Source organism: Cupressus sempervirens, chromosome 2 (assembly GCF_028749045.1).
Source record: "Cupressus sempervirens isolate cs-2001-9-10 chromosome 2, ASM2874904v1, whole genome shotgun sequence".
NCBI lineage: Eukaryota > Viridiplantae > Streptophyta > Pinopsida > Cupressales > Cupressaceae > Cupressus > Cupressus sempervirens.
The window spans coordinates 306,260,572-306,275,579 of record NC_143119.1 but is presented as its reverse complement, the minus strand read 5'-3'; the positions used below and the strand labels follow the sequence as shown (position 1 = coordinate 306,275,579).

Here is a 15,008-nt window from a genome sequence, read left to right as displayed (position 1 = left end):
CATTGTCCCTTTGATGATTTGCAAGGACCTTACACTTGTCATCTCTATACAATCATATACTTAACTAGTTTGGATAAACTCAACTTGTTGTTATATCATCATGAATATTTATTCTCTCCTAGAGATAAGTACATTTATATTATATGTTGGATGAAGCTACAAAAAAACCAATTTTGTTGAGTGAAATAAAAATTAAGAAGTGAAATAGTAGTAAATTATCATCCAATGTTTTTAGACTTAGTTTTCTCCATTGTTTGCACAAATAAAGGTCTTTATTTTTTCGTTCCACAACTTTATTATAATAAGGGGAATGAGTCACATGTAATGAATTTGACAATGTAAACATTCTCTTGATCTTTATATTATGCATTTAATAACATTGCTATTCTTTAAAGGGCACTAGCTTAATGGAAGAGCACTTACTTTAGAAGTAGGAGGATGGTGGTTCGATTCCATCGTGCCCTAATATGATTAAATTAATGATTAAATAAGCTATCAAATAAGCTACCAAATACACTAGCAAATCAAATACCAAATATAGTACTATGGTACCAAATCAACTACCAAATAAAATACCTAATCAACTGCCAAATGAATTACCAAATCAAATACTAAATAAAATACCAAATCTACTACCAAATAGACTATCAAATAAATTACCAAATAAACTACAAAATTATGAATAAATTAATGATTAAATATACTACTAAATATAATATCGAATCAATGATTAAAATAATTTAGTCATAGATTTAGTAATAGGTTTATGACCAGAAATAAACTACCATTGGTCACATGATCAAAATTAGTCATATATCCACACTTTTTAGTAGTTTGTTTAATTATATATTGTTGTTTTTGTACTAGTGAACTAAGTTACTAAAGGTTATAATAGATTAATAATCACAAGATTTCTTTGTTAACCAAGTGACAGTAATATTCTAGTGTTAATTGAGTTGGATAGCATCGTATGATCAGTGAAAATTTTGGTTTGACATCTACAGACATGGATTTACTTTTATGGTAATTGATTCACCCCTCCCTCTAAGTTACACTCTTACATTTCCAACTATATATATAGAACTAGTATTTATACTATCATAATAATTAATTCAATGCATCATAACAATGAAATGAGCACCATATTATCATATTATATTACTATAGATAATTATCCCCATGAAGATAATATATAAATCTTTATATCTATACCTAGGTATTTATATTATTTATTAGATCTATATAAATCATGATGCTATTTTTTATATAAACCATTAAATCTATAATGCAATTTCTCTCTAAAAAATGTGGTATGAAATTTAATTTAATTATTTTAAGTTCAGAAAAAAGATAGTCTAATTTTATTGTGTTGTTTTAATGTACAAATAATTATAAAATAAAAAAGAGGAAAACTAATTTGTAAGGCCACATATTATTTTTCTAATAAGCAGTAGCTATTTATTTCTTAGCCCTCACATTCTTGGAATGATTAATTTTAATTTTTATATCTCAGACAAGAAAATATTTCAATTTATCCCAAGCCTTTAAAATTAAGCTGAAAATGAAAGGAAGGAGTCTCATCAAGACTATATTAATTCAACTTCTCTCTAAAAAGCCTAGCCTTATTTGTGTGGGCTGTATGTTTGATATGGGTAGTATCAAGTAGCTATTCCTAAAGAAACAATAAACATGATTTTCTTTCTCACATGGGTTTCACTCAATTTAGAGCCTTTTTTAGCTCTAAGGCTAGGTTTGGGTTTTTCTAATAGAGGCTGGCTATTGAAATGTTCAATTTTTATAGAGATAGTAGAAGGATTATGTGATTGCAAGTAGGTAATTTATGTACTTGTAGAAAGAAAGTGGCTTAAAACATGCTGATATGAAACATACATAAGACTCTAACACAAAGGAGTATTTTCACCTTTAATAATGCAATTACCAATGGATGAAAATAGAAAGACAAGAATATTAATGCTATCCCAATGATGGATATGGCCCAAGATAGGAAGATGTAGTTGTTGATGGTATTTAAATGCCTCTCTAAGGAGAAATATTTCATAACATATAGGTAAACTAAAGTATAAGGAACAAGGAGAGGCAAATAATCATACTCATTACCGAACTTGATAACCACCTACTTCTCACCTTTCTTGAAAAACTTTCGTAGGTACTTTTTCTAGTCACCAAAGCTTTTCTGCTCCACATAGTCTCTACCATAATTCAACCTAGTCATCTAAACAATTGAATCCCACAAAACAATAAATTTGACACTTCCATTGTGACATGCACTTGCAATCAAGAATTCATGAATTTCAAAGAAAGGTTGTCCCTAATTGTTTGGATATAATAACTCTCTCATAAATATCAAAAGGTTCCTCATATTTGATGCATTCCTTACATTCTCTCAGAGTTTTAACTTTTTTTTTAGGAGGTCCCCATTACCTTAGCATTATTGAAATTCACCTGCACAGTACAACATAACACCCACCATTTTCACAGCACAAAACCAAAGTCGTTGAGAAGGTTCTTTATTTTTTAAGTTAATTGAAGAGATCGTGTTCACTTATGACATGGCAATATTCACATCAGGGCATTTCTAAACACTCTCGACCTTGCATAGGTAAATCAGATGTTAAAAAGAAGAAATGTTTATATATTGTTCTAATAATTAGTGCAGATTTTTTTAACAAACTTGAACAATGTTACTCAAACAAAAATTCGATGAATTTATTAGTTTTTTTCCAAAGCTTGAAGCTTACAGAATTCAGATTTACATAAGATATTCGATGTATTTAAGTTGATTGAGATTCGTGTTCATGCACCTAATGCAATGAGAATGAGTTAATATCAAGGGCGATATTCTTCGGTTTCTGATAATTACCAAAGATTAATATTCCTAATGCTCACTTAAACCAAGATGCTCTGACACGGCATGATGTTATATACTTTTCTTTAGCATTCTAGAAACAAAACAGGATGCCTATTTGAAATGCAATTCCTTTTACAAATATGCCACAAGCTTGGCCTCAGTAGTATACCACGTAGCTTCCTGGTAGGTGAGTTCAACATCAGATGTGAACATCTTTTTCAAAAGATTGTTGTTATTTGAATGCAATTGATAATTTCATTCTCTAGAAGCTTTGTTGATTTTGGAAACTACAAGGAACCTCTATTTTCAACGTCCCAAAAAAACCATCCGCTATTTCGAGACCTGGTTTTGTTAGGTGAGACCAAAATCAAACTTGATAAAGTGTGAGCAATTGAGTCAGACCTCGCAACAGAAAAACAAAAGAAAAGAAATTGTGCCATGAAAACCACAGCTTTTATTGACTCGACCGTAGTAAAACACATGGGATGAATAGACAACTGCAGCGACAATGAAGATTATAAATACCATGCTTTTTTCTATTTCAAACAAAGATCAGAACGACACAAGAGGAAGTAGAGAGAAAGGGAGGGAGGGAGAGAGAAGAGATAAGTAGAAAAGATGGTTGTGGGAAGAATTACACATCAAATCGAGTCTCCATTGGAGGCGAAAAGGCTGTGGAATGCCTTTGTAAAGGACGGCCACAATCTACTGCCAAGCCAAGTGCCTGAGCTTTTCTCAAGCATCACCTTCCTACAAGGCGATGGAGGTGTGGGCACTATCAGGCTAATCAATTTCACCCCCGGTATTCATATTTATAATTCTTTTTACATGCAGTTCTAAGGGTATTCATATTTATAATTCTTTTTACGTAGTTCAAACAAATTTGTAAGACTACATAACATTATTCTAATAAGTGGTATCTATTTATTTCTAACTTCCATACTTTTTTACTCATTAATTTCATTTTCTAAATCTTAGGGACTCCATTAGAATAGGGAAATATTTCAATCTATCTAAGCCTTTAATTTTAAGCAGAAAATACTCTAAAGCAATAGTCCCATTAGATATTTATATATGATTGTTGCAAGTATATTTTTACAATCTATGAGATCAATTGCAAAGAATTTTTAGATTTGATTGTATAGATATTTGAATATAAGAAAAAACACAAAATATGATTAAATTAATGTTATAAAAATACTAACACAATCAAATCTAAAAACAATTTGTAATCTATCCAAAATCTTTTTATAATAAAACCAATCATAAATTCACCATCACTGATTTATAATCATTATCTTATACATGATAAAGAAGTTCTCCTATTTGTATTTCTTCTATTATCTTATCTCGGTATCTTCTTACAATTAAACTAATCCTAAAACAGATGTTTGTAGTAATGAATATGGTTTGGAGATGCAGGCAACAAGGATTTCAGGTATGTGAAGGAGCGAGTGGAGGAAGTGGAGGAGGAGAAGTTTGAGTACCGGTACAGCCATGTTGAAGGAGGATTGCTTGGAAAGAGGTTGGCCTCCAACTCTTATGAATTCAAATATATCCCCAAACAAGGGGGAGGATGTGTTTGCAGTTATGTAATTCATTTCGACACGCTTCCCGGCGTTGCTCCGGACGAAGGGAAAGAGAAGGAGATAATAGAAACCAGCACGGCTCTCTTCAGGAGGATTGAGGCCTATCTCATGGCTCATCCCAATCTCTACTGTTAAATGTCTACCGTTTAAATACTATATATTAAGGTTTAATTTGTAGACTAAAAGTATTAAATAATCAAAATTAATTTATGTCTAAAATTTAATTTCCATCCTCCTATATGATTTTTAAGAAATACTGATATAAAGAACATAATTAGTGCAGATTGAACATTAATATCAATTCTACCCCAATTTGTCATGATGATCCCACATTTTGCCTGCAAGGTGTAAAAGTTCTCATTTGGAATTTGATATATATATATATAATCTCTTGAAGCATTTATTCGTTTATACATAACCTATGTATCATCACATCGCAAAGCAGTAGAATAGTAGCTATAACCTTACGATAAGAAAACAATGTGCTCCTCCTCATCAATCAAATCATAATCCTATTATACAATTTAAAATACAATATCTCTATTTATATAGCTCAAGCTTGACCTCACCGTGCACTTTAGAGACACGCTTTAATTCAAATATAGTATGAACATGATGTGTTTGGGTACGCGTAGTCGGGTTGAATAACCCATGGGAAGATATTTTTCAAATGATGGCGTTGTTTTAATGAAACTGGAGTATCCAAGAGAAAAAGTCAAATAGTTTGATAGTATCATTGTCTAGAAGCCTTTCTTTGAACGGTTTCACTTATTGGTCAAATGACCAAACTACCAACAATCTCTTGTTTAGGTAAGATAAGCTCAAATTATAGGCGATTCGCAGCACTAGTATGTAGGTGGACGACAAGTCATCATTTTACCAAAGATTCATGATACATTACATATTAATCAATGAATCTTATGTCAAAGTGAATTTAAGTTTTTTTTTTTTGGTATGTGATGTTTAACTGATAAATACAAATAGAAAATGTTGGAGATTGAAGAAATAATCATAGATTTGTTAAAAAAATTCAAAGTATATTTCACGAGTAATCCCTATTTGGATTACTAACAAGCTATACAGATGATGTAATCAATGTCCTTTTACCAAGCTATCCAACTATAAAGCATTGTCAACATATAAACAAGATTACTTCATTATCTAGTATCTATATATAATGCAAATCATGAATATGAGGGGACACTCCAACCAAAATATTTTTGAAAGTTCTATATCAACCAAAATTAAATAAAAAAGGTGCTATGGTCTAAAAGACTAGTACAATGGTCAACAATAATGTAGTCATATTGATTTTTGTCAATGGAGTCATTGGTAACCTTAGACAAAAGATTAAGAGGGAGGTCGAAGAGTCTTACCCAAGTGAGGTACACCCAGTCAGATCCACTAGGAGGTTAAAGAAGGGATCCCTAGAATAGAGAGACGGGGGATGAGAATCTCATTTCCAAACATTTGTAAATACATAGGTGCTAAATCGTGAATCTATCCTCAATAATATCAAAATAAAAGGGAAAGAATGCATAGGTACAATTATAGATTTCCACATTGCTAGAAAAAAAACTATTATTGTTTTGATATACAAGAGTGTATAGTAAGAATGTAAGACAAGTGGTTGATCGTACCAATAAGAACAAACTTCTTAAAGTAAGGAATGCTTTCTAGCACCTCCTTCCCAAACACAACCTTTGGGATAAACGTGGCATAGAAGGGACATTTAATAAGCTTGGTACAAAAATATTTGAGGGTTTACACTATTGTTAACAAATGATGTTTCAAGTTGTAAGCTTGTTAGAAATTTTTGGTATTGCAAGCATACTTTCGCACCCATGTTTTAAAATTTTTAAAATCAGCCTAGTGGGAAAAAATTCTAAAATTGTTTAAGCTTCTCATACATTCTCATTTCTAATGATTCTTTTGTAAAGCTTGGTTTGTAATCAAGGCAATATTTTGAAGTTATGTTGAACTTAAAATTTGAATCTCAATGTTTAGAGGTTCAAGATTTGCCAGTTCAGAGGTTCAATGCAGAAGTAATGTTTCAAGGATCATCACTCAAGTGTAGATCTAGTTTGAGAATTTAGGTTCATTGATCAAAGTTTATAATTGGGAACACAAACTGAAGATATGAATTCAAGTCACAAGCAAACCAATCATTTAGTTCCAAATCTTAATTCTCTAATTCAAAAGTACAAGATGTGGTTCCTTAAGCCCAATTTTTTTAAAGTTCCACACTGTAATATAATAATATCAATCATAAAAAAAACTCTCTACTTGTTGGATATAAGTCAAAAAACTTTATAAAGATCCCTAGAGGTCAAATGAAGAACTTGTTCTTATGTGTTTCAATAAAGAATTTTCGTTTGAGCTCTATTCTTGTTAATCACTAGGTGTCCTTTCATAATCCCACGTGGCTAATCTTTGAAATGTCATCAAATCTGAACAAGGATATAAAATAGATAGATGTACATGGAGAGCCATGGGCTTTAAAGATAAATTTGTTTTGGGGTCTTAAATATTGAAGACCACATTTCTATACCCATTTCTATCATCCATTCTATGGATTGGAAGTGCATTAAATCTCAATCATTTCAAACATAGAATCATGGTCTCATATTTTGTATTTGAGTTGATTGCATAGAGATTGGTTGGTGAGTACAATGAATCTTTATCTAAGGATTGGACACCCTCTTTATATTGGTTCTACAAAAGGTCAATACCAAGTAATATACTAGAATTTCATACTTAACTCATTAAATTATCGACCAGGGAACATAAACTTGAGATGATGCCCGCGATTTATGTGCTCTAATTCTCCCAATTTATCATTACTGGAATAGAAACTAAGCTAGGAAATCAAATGGCAATTTATCCTACACTCATCAATGAAATTACAAACATGGAACTTAAATATTTACTTATGCTATAGGAAATAATCAACAAGTTTTCTACCTTATGGTTGTAGGAACAATAAAGCTCTAAAACTTGTACTTCTATTTTATGGAATCAAAAACTAATCTCTACCTAATTAAAAATTAAATTCACCTCTCATGTGGGCCCCCACAGAAGAATGAATAATGAAAAACTCAAAGATTAAAAGATGTAAAGATCATTTTCATTCATAAGCATTTCGTAAGTACATAAACTATAGGAAACAAAGTTGTATTGATCTTAATTGCTAGATTACAAAAGATTGTTTTACTAATTCATCTTCTTATCTAAAATCTAAACTTCCATCTTATTTAACATACTACCACAAAATAAAACTCCTAAGATCTAGGGTCCTTCAACACTTGGAATATGACAAGATTGACACTAAACAATGTCGCTCAATTTAGAAATATGATGCACTTTTCTTGCACATGAGCTCTAGAATCCATGGTGATTTTCAACCACCTTGACCCAACATGTAGTAATAACTAACAACTAAAAGGTCATGAGATCATAATGAGTTCAAACCAATCAACTACTTCCTTATTAGCACTTTATCTTTAATGCTAATTTTTTCATCAGCTTTGTTCTCATCAATGGCTATAGGAGAAATCATCCAATTAATGCAAGACAAGAAGATACATGATTTTATTTTATATAACCATATATATAGCATAATAATCCCGTCAAGATTAACACATATAGGAGCATAATTATAAGCATTCTAGATAAGTGTATCAAAAGTTCACAAAGTCTTTAAATCTTTAATTAACAAAGAATATAAAACATGAAATAAGTAAGCCTTAGATTAGACTCAGCATTCCCCCCAACTTTTCATTTTGCTGGTCTTCTAGAGAAAACATTAAATTACTTATCTTGGAAGTCATCCTATAATCTGCAACTATCTTATTCCCTATACCACCTTTTGCAAAATTCTAGTAGAAGCCCTTTGTAGTCCTATACTTTTCCCATCTTTTGACTTCTTCTACCATATAATGATCATTCACATTCTTAGAACTAGCCAACAAAGGATACATAAACATAGGTGGCTAGATGGTAAGAGGAAACCAAGAACTTTGTTGATCCCTACCTAACTCTATGTACCAAGGAGCTCGCTTGTTAGCTAGGATGAAGTTAAGGGGTGAATGTGGTCCCTTATTCTTGTGATCCTTTTTCATGCTACCACACCTCTTTTGTAAAGCCTTCATAGCTTAGGGAAATTATGTTTTAGCCAAATTTTCATATCCATCAAATGTAACATCCTTGAGAGGACTTATTGCATAGCTTCCTATGTTAGATGGGGCAATTTTCAACCAATCAAAATAACAAGTTCTAGCATTCTTAATCTTAGGCCTTAAGTAAATAAGAATTTCATCCTTTGATTCTCTATAAGTCTTAGCCTATACCTCTCTACTCATTTCATTTCAAATCCATGACATTAGAGCTCTTAGCTAACTATGCCCAACATATAATAGGGGATTCCATTCTCTATAGTTAGGTACTCCAAAATGATCGAGGAAGAACTCACATAATATATTTTGTATGGCTAGAGGAGAGCTATGAAAATCTTGTGAAAGCTTAAGAGGTTCAAACAAAGATGAGGGTTTATCCCTTATTACACAAGTTAATTGATAATGTAGGAATTTCTCTTTCAAAAATAGTGCATAGATAGGAGAATGGGGATGATAATTCATAAGTTCATGTATCACTATAGTTACCTTAGTAAGCTTGGTCTTCAACTGCTCTACCTTATTCTCCTTCTCCAAGAGATCTTGATAATGATTATCAATTACTTGGTTTAACTTTTTCTTTTTTTCATTCCATTGTTCATTCCAAGGTCAACTAGTTAGACAACTGAAAGATAATAGAGAACAAGGATGCAAAGGTTGAAATTCCCAACTTAGTTTGCATACTATGGTTTCCTTTTATTGTGCTTGGAAAATTAGTTTCTTGTTTAATAAGAATTTCAACCTGTTCAGGGTGTGTTTCTTATACATCTATTTCCTTAGGTTTTTCAAGCTGGTTAGCAGTTGAGGCCAATGCATCTAGACCTTACTTTTGTATTTTCTCTACTACTTCATTTACAAAACTTAGATCAATCCCCAAAAAAAATTCATAAATTTTTCCACCTAATGCTACAAGAGATGACTCTGGAATGTCTTCTTCCATAAGGATGTCTTCCTCTATCATACCATCATTTTTAAACATATAGTTTTGGTCATCAAAAATAAAATCATCAATTAACACATCTTCTTCATGTTTTACAGTTTTAGGAGGTTGCTCTGCTTCAACCTTGGGTTACGAATTCAACAAGTCTTGTTGACCTTTAGGCTCATCTATCTCTTGTTCCAAGGACTTAGAGAATTTAGAATGAACTAGGGAGCTATATTATGGCTCTATAATAGGTAGATTTTCTTTTCTAGGGCTTCTACTTACTAAGGTCTCATTTGCTTTCTCAAGATTTTTCTTCTTTTTGAATATGGGAGATGCTATAGGAGCATCTTCATGTATCTTTTGACAAGATCTAGAGGGTTTTTCACTTTCTTTTTACTTCTTCCTTAGAGAGGTCCTAGTTTGCACAAGCTAAGATGTAATATCTAGTTCAACAAATTTGACTTTCTTTTTGCCTTTAGCCTGGCATGACTTGGACATAGATACTCCAAGAGAAACCTCGGGGTTTTTTGACCTAGAGCTTCTATATCTTATGGAGGTATATGTTGTCCTTATTTCCTCAATTACCTTTTCAATCTCATGTTTAGTGCAAACTTGTTTTCCCACTCTCTATCCTATAGGGCTTAGGGTCTAATGTTCAAATTTTCCTAGGAGAAAGTCTTCCCATGACATTCTCATGTCTCTTAATGTATTTTCCACTATTATCTTAATCAAATAATAGTCAGAGACAACATTAAGCTTTCCTCCTTTCACTAGTGCATCCCTCTTTTTCAAAATATTGAACAAGAAAATAGGGATATTTGTAGGGTGATTATCATGTTGTAAATAATTTTAAAAATTAAAATGAATAGAATGTAGAAATGTTTGTTGTCCCTCATAGGTAAAGTATCTTATGATATATATGGCATAATTTTTATACAGTTCTAGAAATGATAATCTATTTGTACCTTGTTTCTTGTTAGTATCCAAAGGTGGCTCTGAATACATTGTGAATTAAGCTTTGGATGTTGTCATGTCAAAATTCTCTGCAAATTCGTCCCCCTCTTGCAGTAATCCCATAACTTCAGATACAATTTCTTCTATGAACAACACACTTAACCCTTTTAGCATGGCTTTATTAGCCCTTAATGTGCTAAAAAACTGAGTAGCACTTCATCATCCTAGCCAATGAGTCTCTAGACATAATCAAGCCATCCCTTAGCTTGAAATAATACTCTGCATTCTTGATCCTCTAATAAAATGTTATGAACAATAGGTTCATAACAAACCAAGAATCCACCCATTTTTTCATAGTATCTAAAACACAGACTTAGAAATTCATAGCAAGAAACTTACAACAACAATTTTCAACAAAGAAAAATTTAATACAAGGAGACAGAAAGAAACAATTGCAGGAAAAAATAAAAAATATATAGAAGTTAAAATGTTGATTTGATCAATGATTTCAAATCTTCAAGTTCATTTTCCATAAAAACTTCTCAAACTTACGTACCATCCATCTTAGCAAAATATGTGTGAATTAAGTAATCATGCATTAAGAGCTATCACATCATAAGAGAAACTGGATAAGTGGCAAGATTTGTGGAATGTTGGAAAATAAATAACACTAAAAAATATAATCATACAAAACAAAATTAATTTATGTTTCCTCCCAACTTATTTAGGCAATTGGTCTTACAATTGCACATGTGACAAGAGCACTACCAATAAAGTAAACAAACAATGAAAAGTTATCCTAGATAGTATGTATGAACTTGGCAAATTTGTGATGTCAATAATATGTCATTCGGTGGTGAAGAAAAATGAGGTGGAAATATAATGATGGGGTGAAATGGTGAGACAAGAGGGTGAGATGAGATGGAATAATGAGGTGAATTTAATTATGAAGAATGTACTTTAAAAAAAGAAAGTATTTATTATGAAATGATACGAATGCTTAAAGAGAAGTGAAAGTGAGAGCCTTGCAGATTTTATGAGAAGTAGGTCACATAATGGCTACTTTGACATGCAAACTTGAACAAAATCATAGTAAATTCCAACCACTAAAACTCATAAGGGAAAAATGAAAGTTGACAATAGCTGGCTCTGACTAGGGACTTAAGCATTACAAATGTCTAAGAATGGGCCTAGAATATATGGTTTCACAAAGCTAGAATGAAAAATTACAATGGAAAAAACTAAACTAAGCATGCAACAGAAAGTAAACTAACCTAGGAAAGAAAAAAAAGGAAGCAAGAAAAAATGTAGAAACAACAACCTACCTAGACTAACACTAAATGTAGGTGCTACCTACTTTCAATTCTGAACTTGATATAGCTTTAGATGTTTCCCATTATAAGATAATGGCATAATCTCTCCATAGGATAGGATAGAATGAAATAATTAGTCTAATTTATTTGCATAATTTTGAAAGGGCCTAACCAAAGGGAATCAAACTTATGGTGCACACTTTTCGGTTCATGCCTCTTATCCCATAATAGGTCAAAATCACCTTTGATAAATTTACTTGTCTTGGTCTTCATTTCAAAGAAGGTCTTCACATACTTATGATGTTCTATAATGTTATCAATCAATTTTTTGCATTCATCTTATAGCATAGTGAGGAACATGATTCACTTCTCCAAATCATTGTGGGATATTGGGTATTCAATCACTTGTTGCAGGTTGCAGATGGATAGTTCCAATAGGAGTGGAAGGCTAGTCAAACTTATGGTGCATACTTTTTGGTTTATACCTATTATCCCACAACAAGACCAAATCACCTTCCATGAATTTCCTTGGCTTGGTCTTCTTGTCAGAGAATGTCTTTGCACACTTCTGATGTTCCATAATGTGATCAACCAATTTCTCGCATTCTTCTTCTAACCTAGTGAGGAACATGATTCACCTCTCCAAACCATTATGGAATATTGGGTCCTTAATTACTTGTTGTAGCTTGTAGATGGATAGTTCCAATGGGAGTGGAAGGCTAGCTTCAACCCTGTATATTAGATCAAATGGAGAAATGTTGATGACCTTCTTAGGTGTTACCCTATCCACATGGAGAGCTTCATGTAATATTTTGTGCCAGTCCTTCTAATTCTCAGAGACCAATTTCTTCATGATGTTGATCAAGTTTTTATTAATTGATTCTTCCTAACCATTTCCTTGAGGGAAGTAGTCTGATGAGTGACCAAGGTGGATGTTGTTATCATAATAGAAATCTATAATATTTGTAGAATAAAAATAAGTAGCATTATTCATGACAAGCTTTATTGTCACTTGAAATCTCACCAAGATGTTCTCTTTGACAAACTCACAAACTAGTTCAGAGGTTATTCTCTTGGTGGGCTTTTCTTCCACCCATTTGGTAAAATAGTTTGTAGGAGTTATAATATATAAGTGACCAGTAGAAGAAGGAGGATTGATTGGTCCAATGAAGTCAATTCCCCACTGCTAAAATAGGCCTTCTATTACTACTGGCTTCACTAATAAGGTAGCTAACTAAGGCTTGCTAGAAAAAATCCTACATTTATCGCATTTGGTCTCCCACCTATAGGAATACTTAAACATACTAGGCTAGTATTAGAACTACCAGAGAATCTTCTAGGCTATAAATATAGAAGAGAAATGCCCACCGCAAGCTTCATTATGGAATGTGTGAAGCAATCTCTCTTGCTGAGACTTATCTAGACATCTTTAAAAAATCTATCAATTTCTTTCTTGTATAGTTGATCATCATAGATGACATACTTGATTTAATTATGAGGTCTCTTTTCTTCTTGTATGTCAGTCCATCAGGGTAATCTCTGTAAGCGAGAAAATAGGCAGTATTTGAAAACCAAGGGTCTTGGATATTGACCATTAATGCTCTTGAAGATTTCTCTGCTTGACTCAAATCTTTATTTTTTGCAATTTCTTTACACAGGCCATTTCCTCACTCCAATTTTTTTGGTTTCAACTCGATATCATAATCTTGAACATTGGCTATTTATGCTCCACTTATATTACATTAGATTTCTTGCTAGGATAATATGCTCTTGACAGCTGAGTTAGGTACATGGACAACAGAATGTGAGTGCAAGACATAAAACCTAAAATTATTGAGTGTTCTTACCACTGCATATGCATGCTTTTCCATTTGAGAATACCTTAAATCATGATCGTTGAGAGGAGTACACATGAAAGAAATTGGTGCTTGAATGCCTTCACTGTTTTCCTACATATGTATTGTAGATAATGTGTTAGCCAATGCAGAACAATATAGTATGAACTCTTTGGTATAATCTGAGTGGACAAGGACAAGAGTTCTAGCTATGATGTCCTTGATTTGATCAAAAGATTTTCTCCCATACTCATTCCATTTGAATGCTTGGCTTTCCTTCATCATGTCAACTATGCACTTGGAGATCTTGAAGAAATCAAGGACAAAGTATCTCAAGAAATTCACCTATCCAAAGAAGGACTTTATCCAGATTTTCCTTCCAACATATCTAATCGTTGGATATCTCTAACATGTTTAGGATCGATCTCGATACCTTTTTGTGAGACTATGTGACCAAGAAATCTACTTTTTGTAACACAAAAAACAAACTTCTTGGGATTCAATGAAATTCCATGTTCCCTACATCTTCTTAGTACTTTCTCCAGGTTCTTCAACTGATTTCTTTTTTTTGGAGAAGACTATCAAATCATCTTTATATATGACAATAATCATATCCTTGAGGTTAGAAAAGGATGAATTCATGGTCCTTTGAAAGGTGGCTCCATAATTAATCAGATGAAAGGGTATTCTATTATAAGTAAACATTCCCCAAGGGGTGGTGAAGGCCATTTTGAATTGGTCTTTTGGGTCCAGCTCTATTTGATTGAAACTTGAGAAGAAATCTAACATAGACATCATCTCTAAGGCAAGAACTATTTGCATTAGATTATTCATGTTGGACAGGGCATAATTATCCTTTAGAGAAGTCTGATTTAGATTTTTGAAGCCCACACAAATTATGATTTCCCCACTCCTTCCAAATAGAGGCAATGTTAGATATCGAAGTAGAATGGTGTATTGGATATATAATTCTTGCTTCTAGAATTTTATGGACTTCCCTAAATATTGCATCTAATACCATTGGGTTATAATTATGTTGGTTTTGTCACAAAAGAGTCACTTCAAGATTGAGGGGGATATTGTGCTTAAACTCACAATTTCTAAAAGTTTTTAGGCCCTCATATCCCCAAGCAAATATGTCATGTTATTCTAAAAGTAGTCCTTTAGCCATAGTCCTTTATTCATTTGAGAAACTGCTACCAATATTAATCTTCTTAGATTTACATTCAGTACCAATATTCATTCCCTCAAATTCTCCAAAGGTTCCACCTTTCCTACCCCTTTCCCTTCTAATAAATGAATCATGCATATCAAACAACTTTTCAAGAGAAATAAGGTGTCTAGGAATCTT

At 32.4% G+C, this 15,008-nt stretch overlaps 1 protein-coding gene across 1 annotated transcript; it reads left to right on the top strand.

The window, feature by feature from the left end:
• Window positions 1-3,404: 3,404 nt before the first annotated feature.
• Window positions 3,405-4,677, top strand: LOC149572300 (major pollen allergen Bet v 1-D/H-like). Its single transcript, XM_089813510.1, has 2 exons — window positions 3,405-3,671; window positions 4,292-4,677. Exons 1-2 carry the CDS (start codon window positions 3,488-3,490, stop codon window positions 4,591-4,593), a joined length of 486 nt encoding a protein of 161 aa, XP_089669636.1. The 5' UTR covers window positions 3,405-3,487; the 3' UTR covers window positions 4,594-4,677.
• The last annotated feature ends 10,331 nt before the right edge of the window (window positions 4,678-15,008 follow it).

Excerpts from the sequence above, each read along its gene's own strand:
- LOC149572300 (XM_089813510.1), top strand. The coding sequence starts at position 3,488 with ATGGTTGTGGGAAGAATTACACATCAAATCGAGTCTCCATTGGAGGCG. Across the intron at positions 3,672-4,291 it reads GCTAATCAATTTCACCCCCG|GCAACAAGGATTTCAGGTAT; the intron begins GTATTCATATTT and ends TTGGAGATGCAG.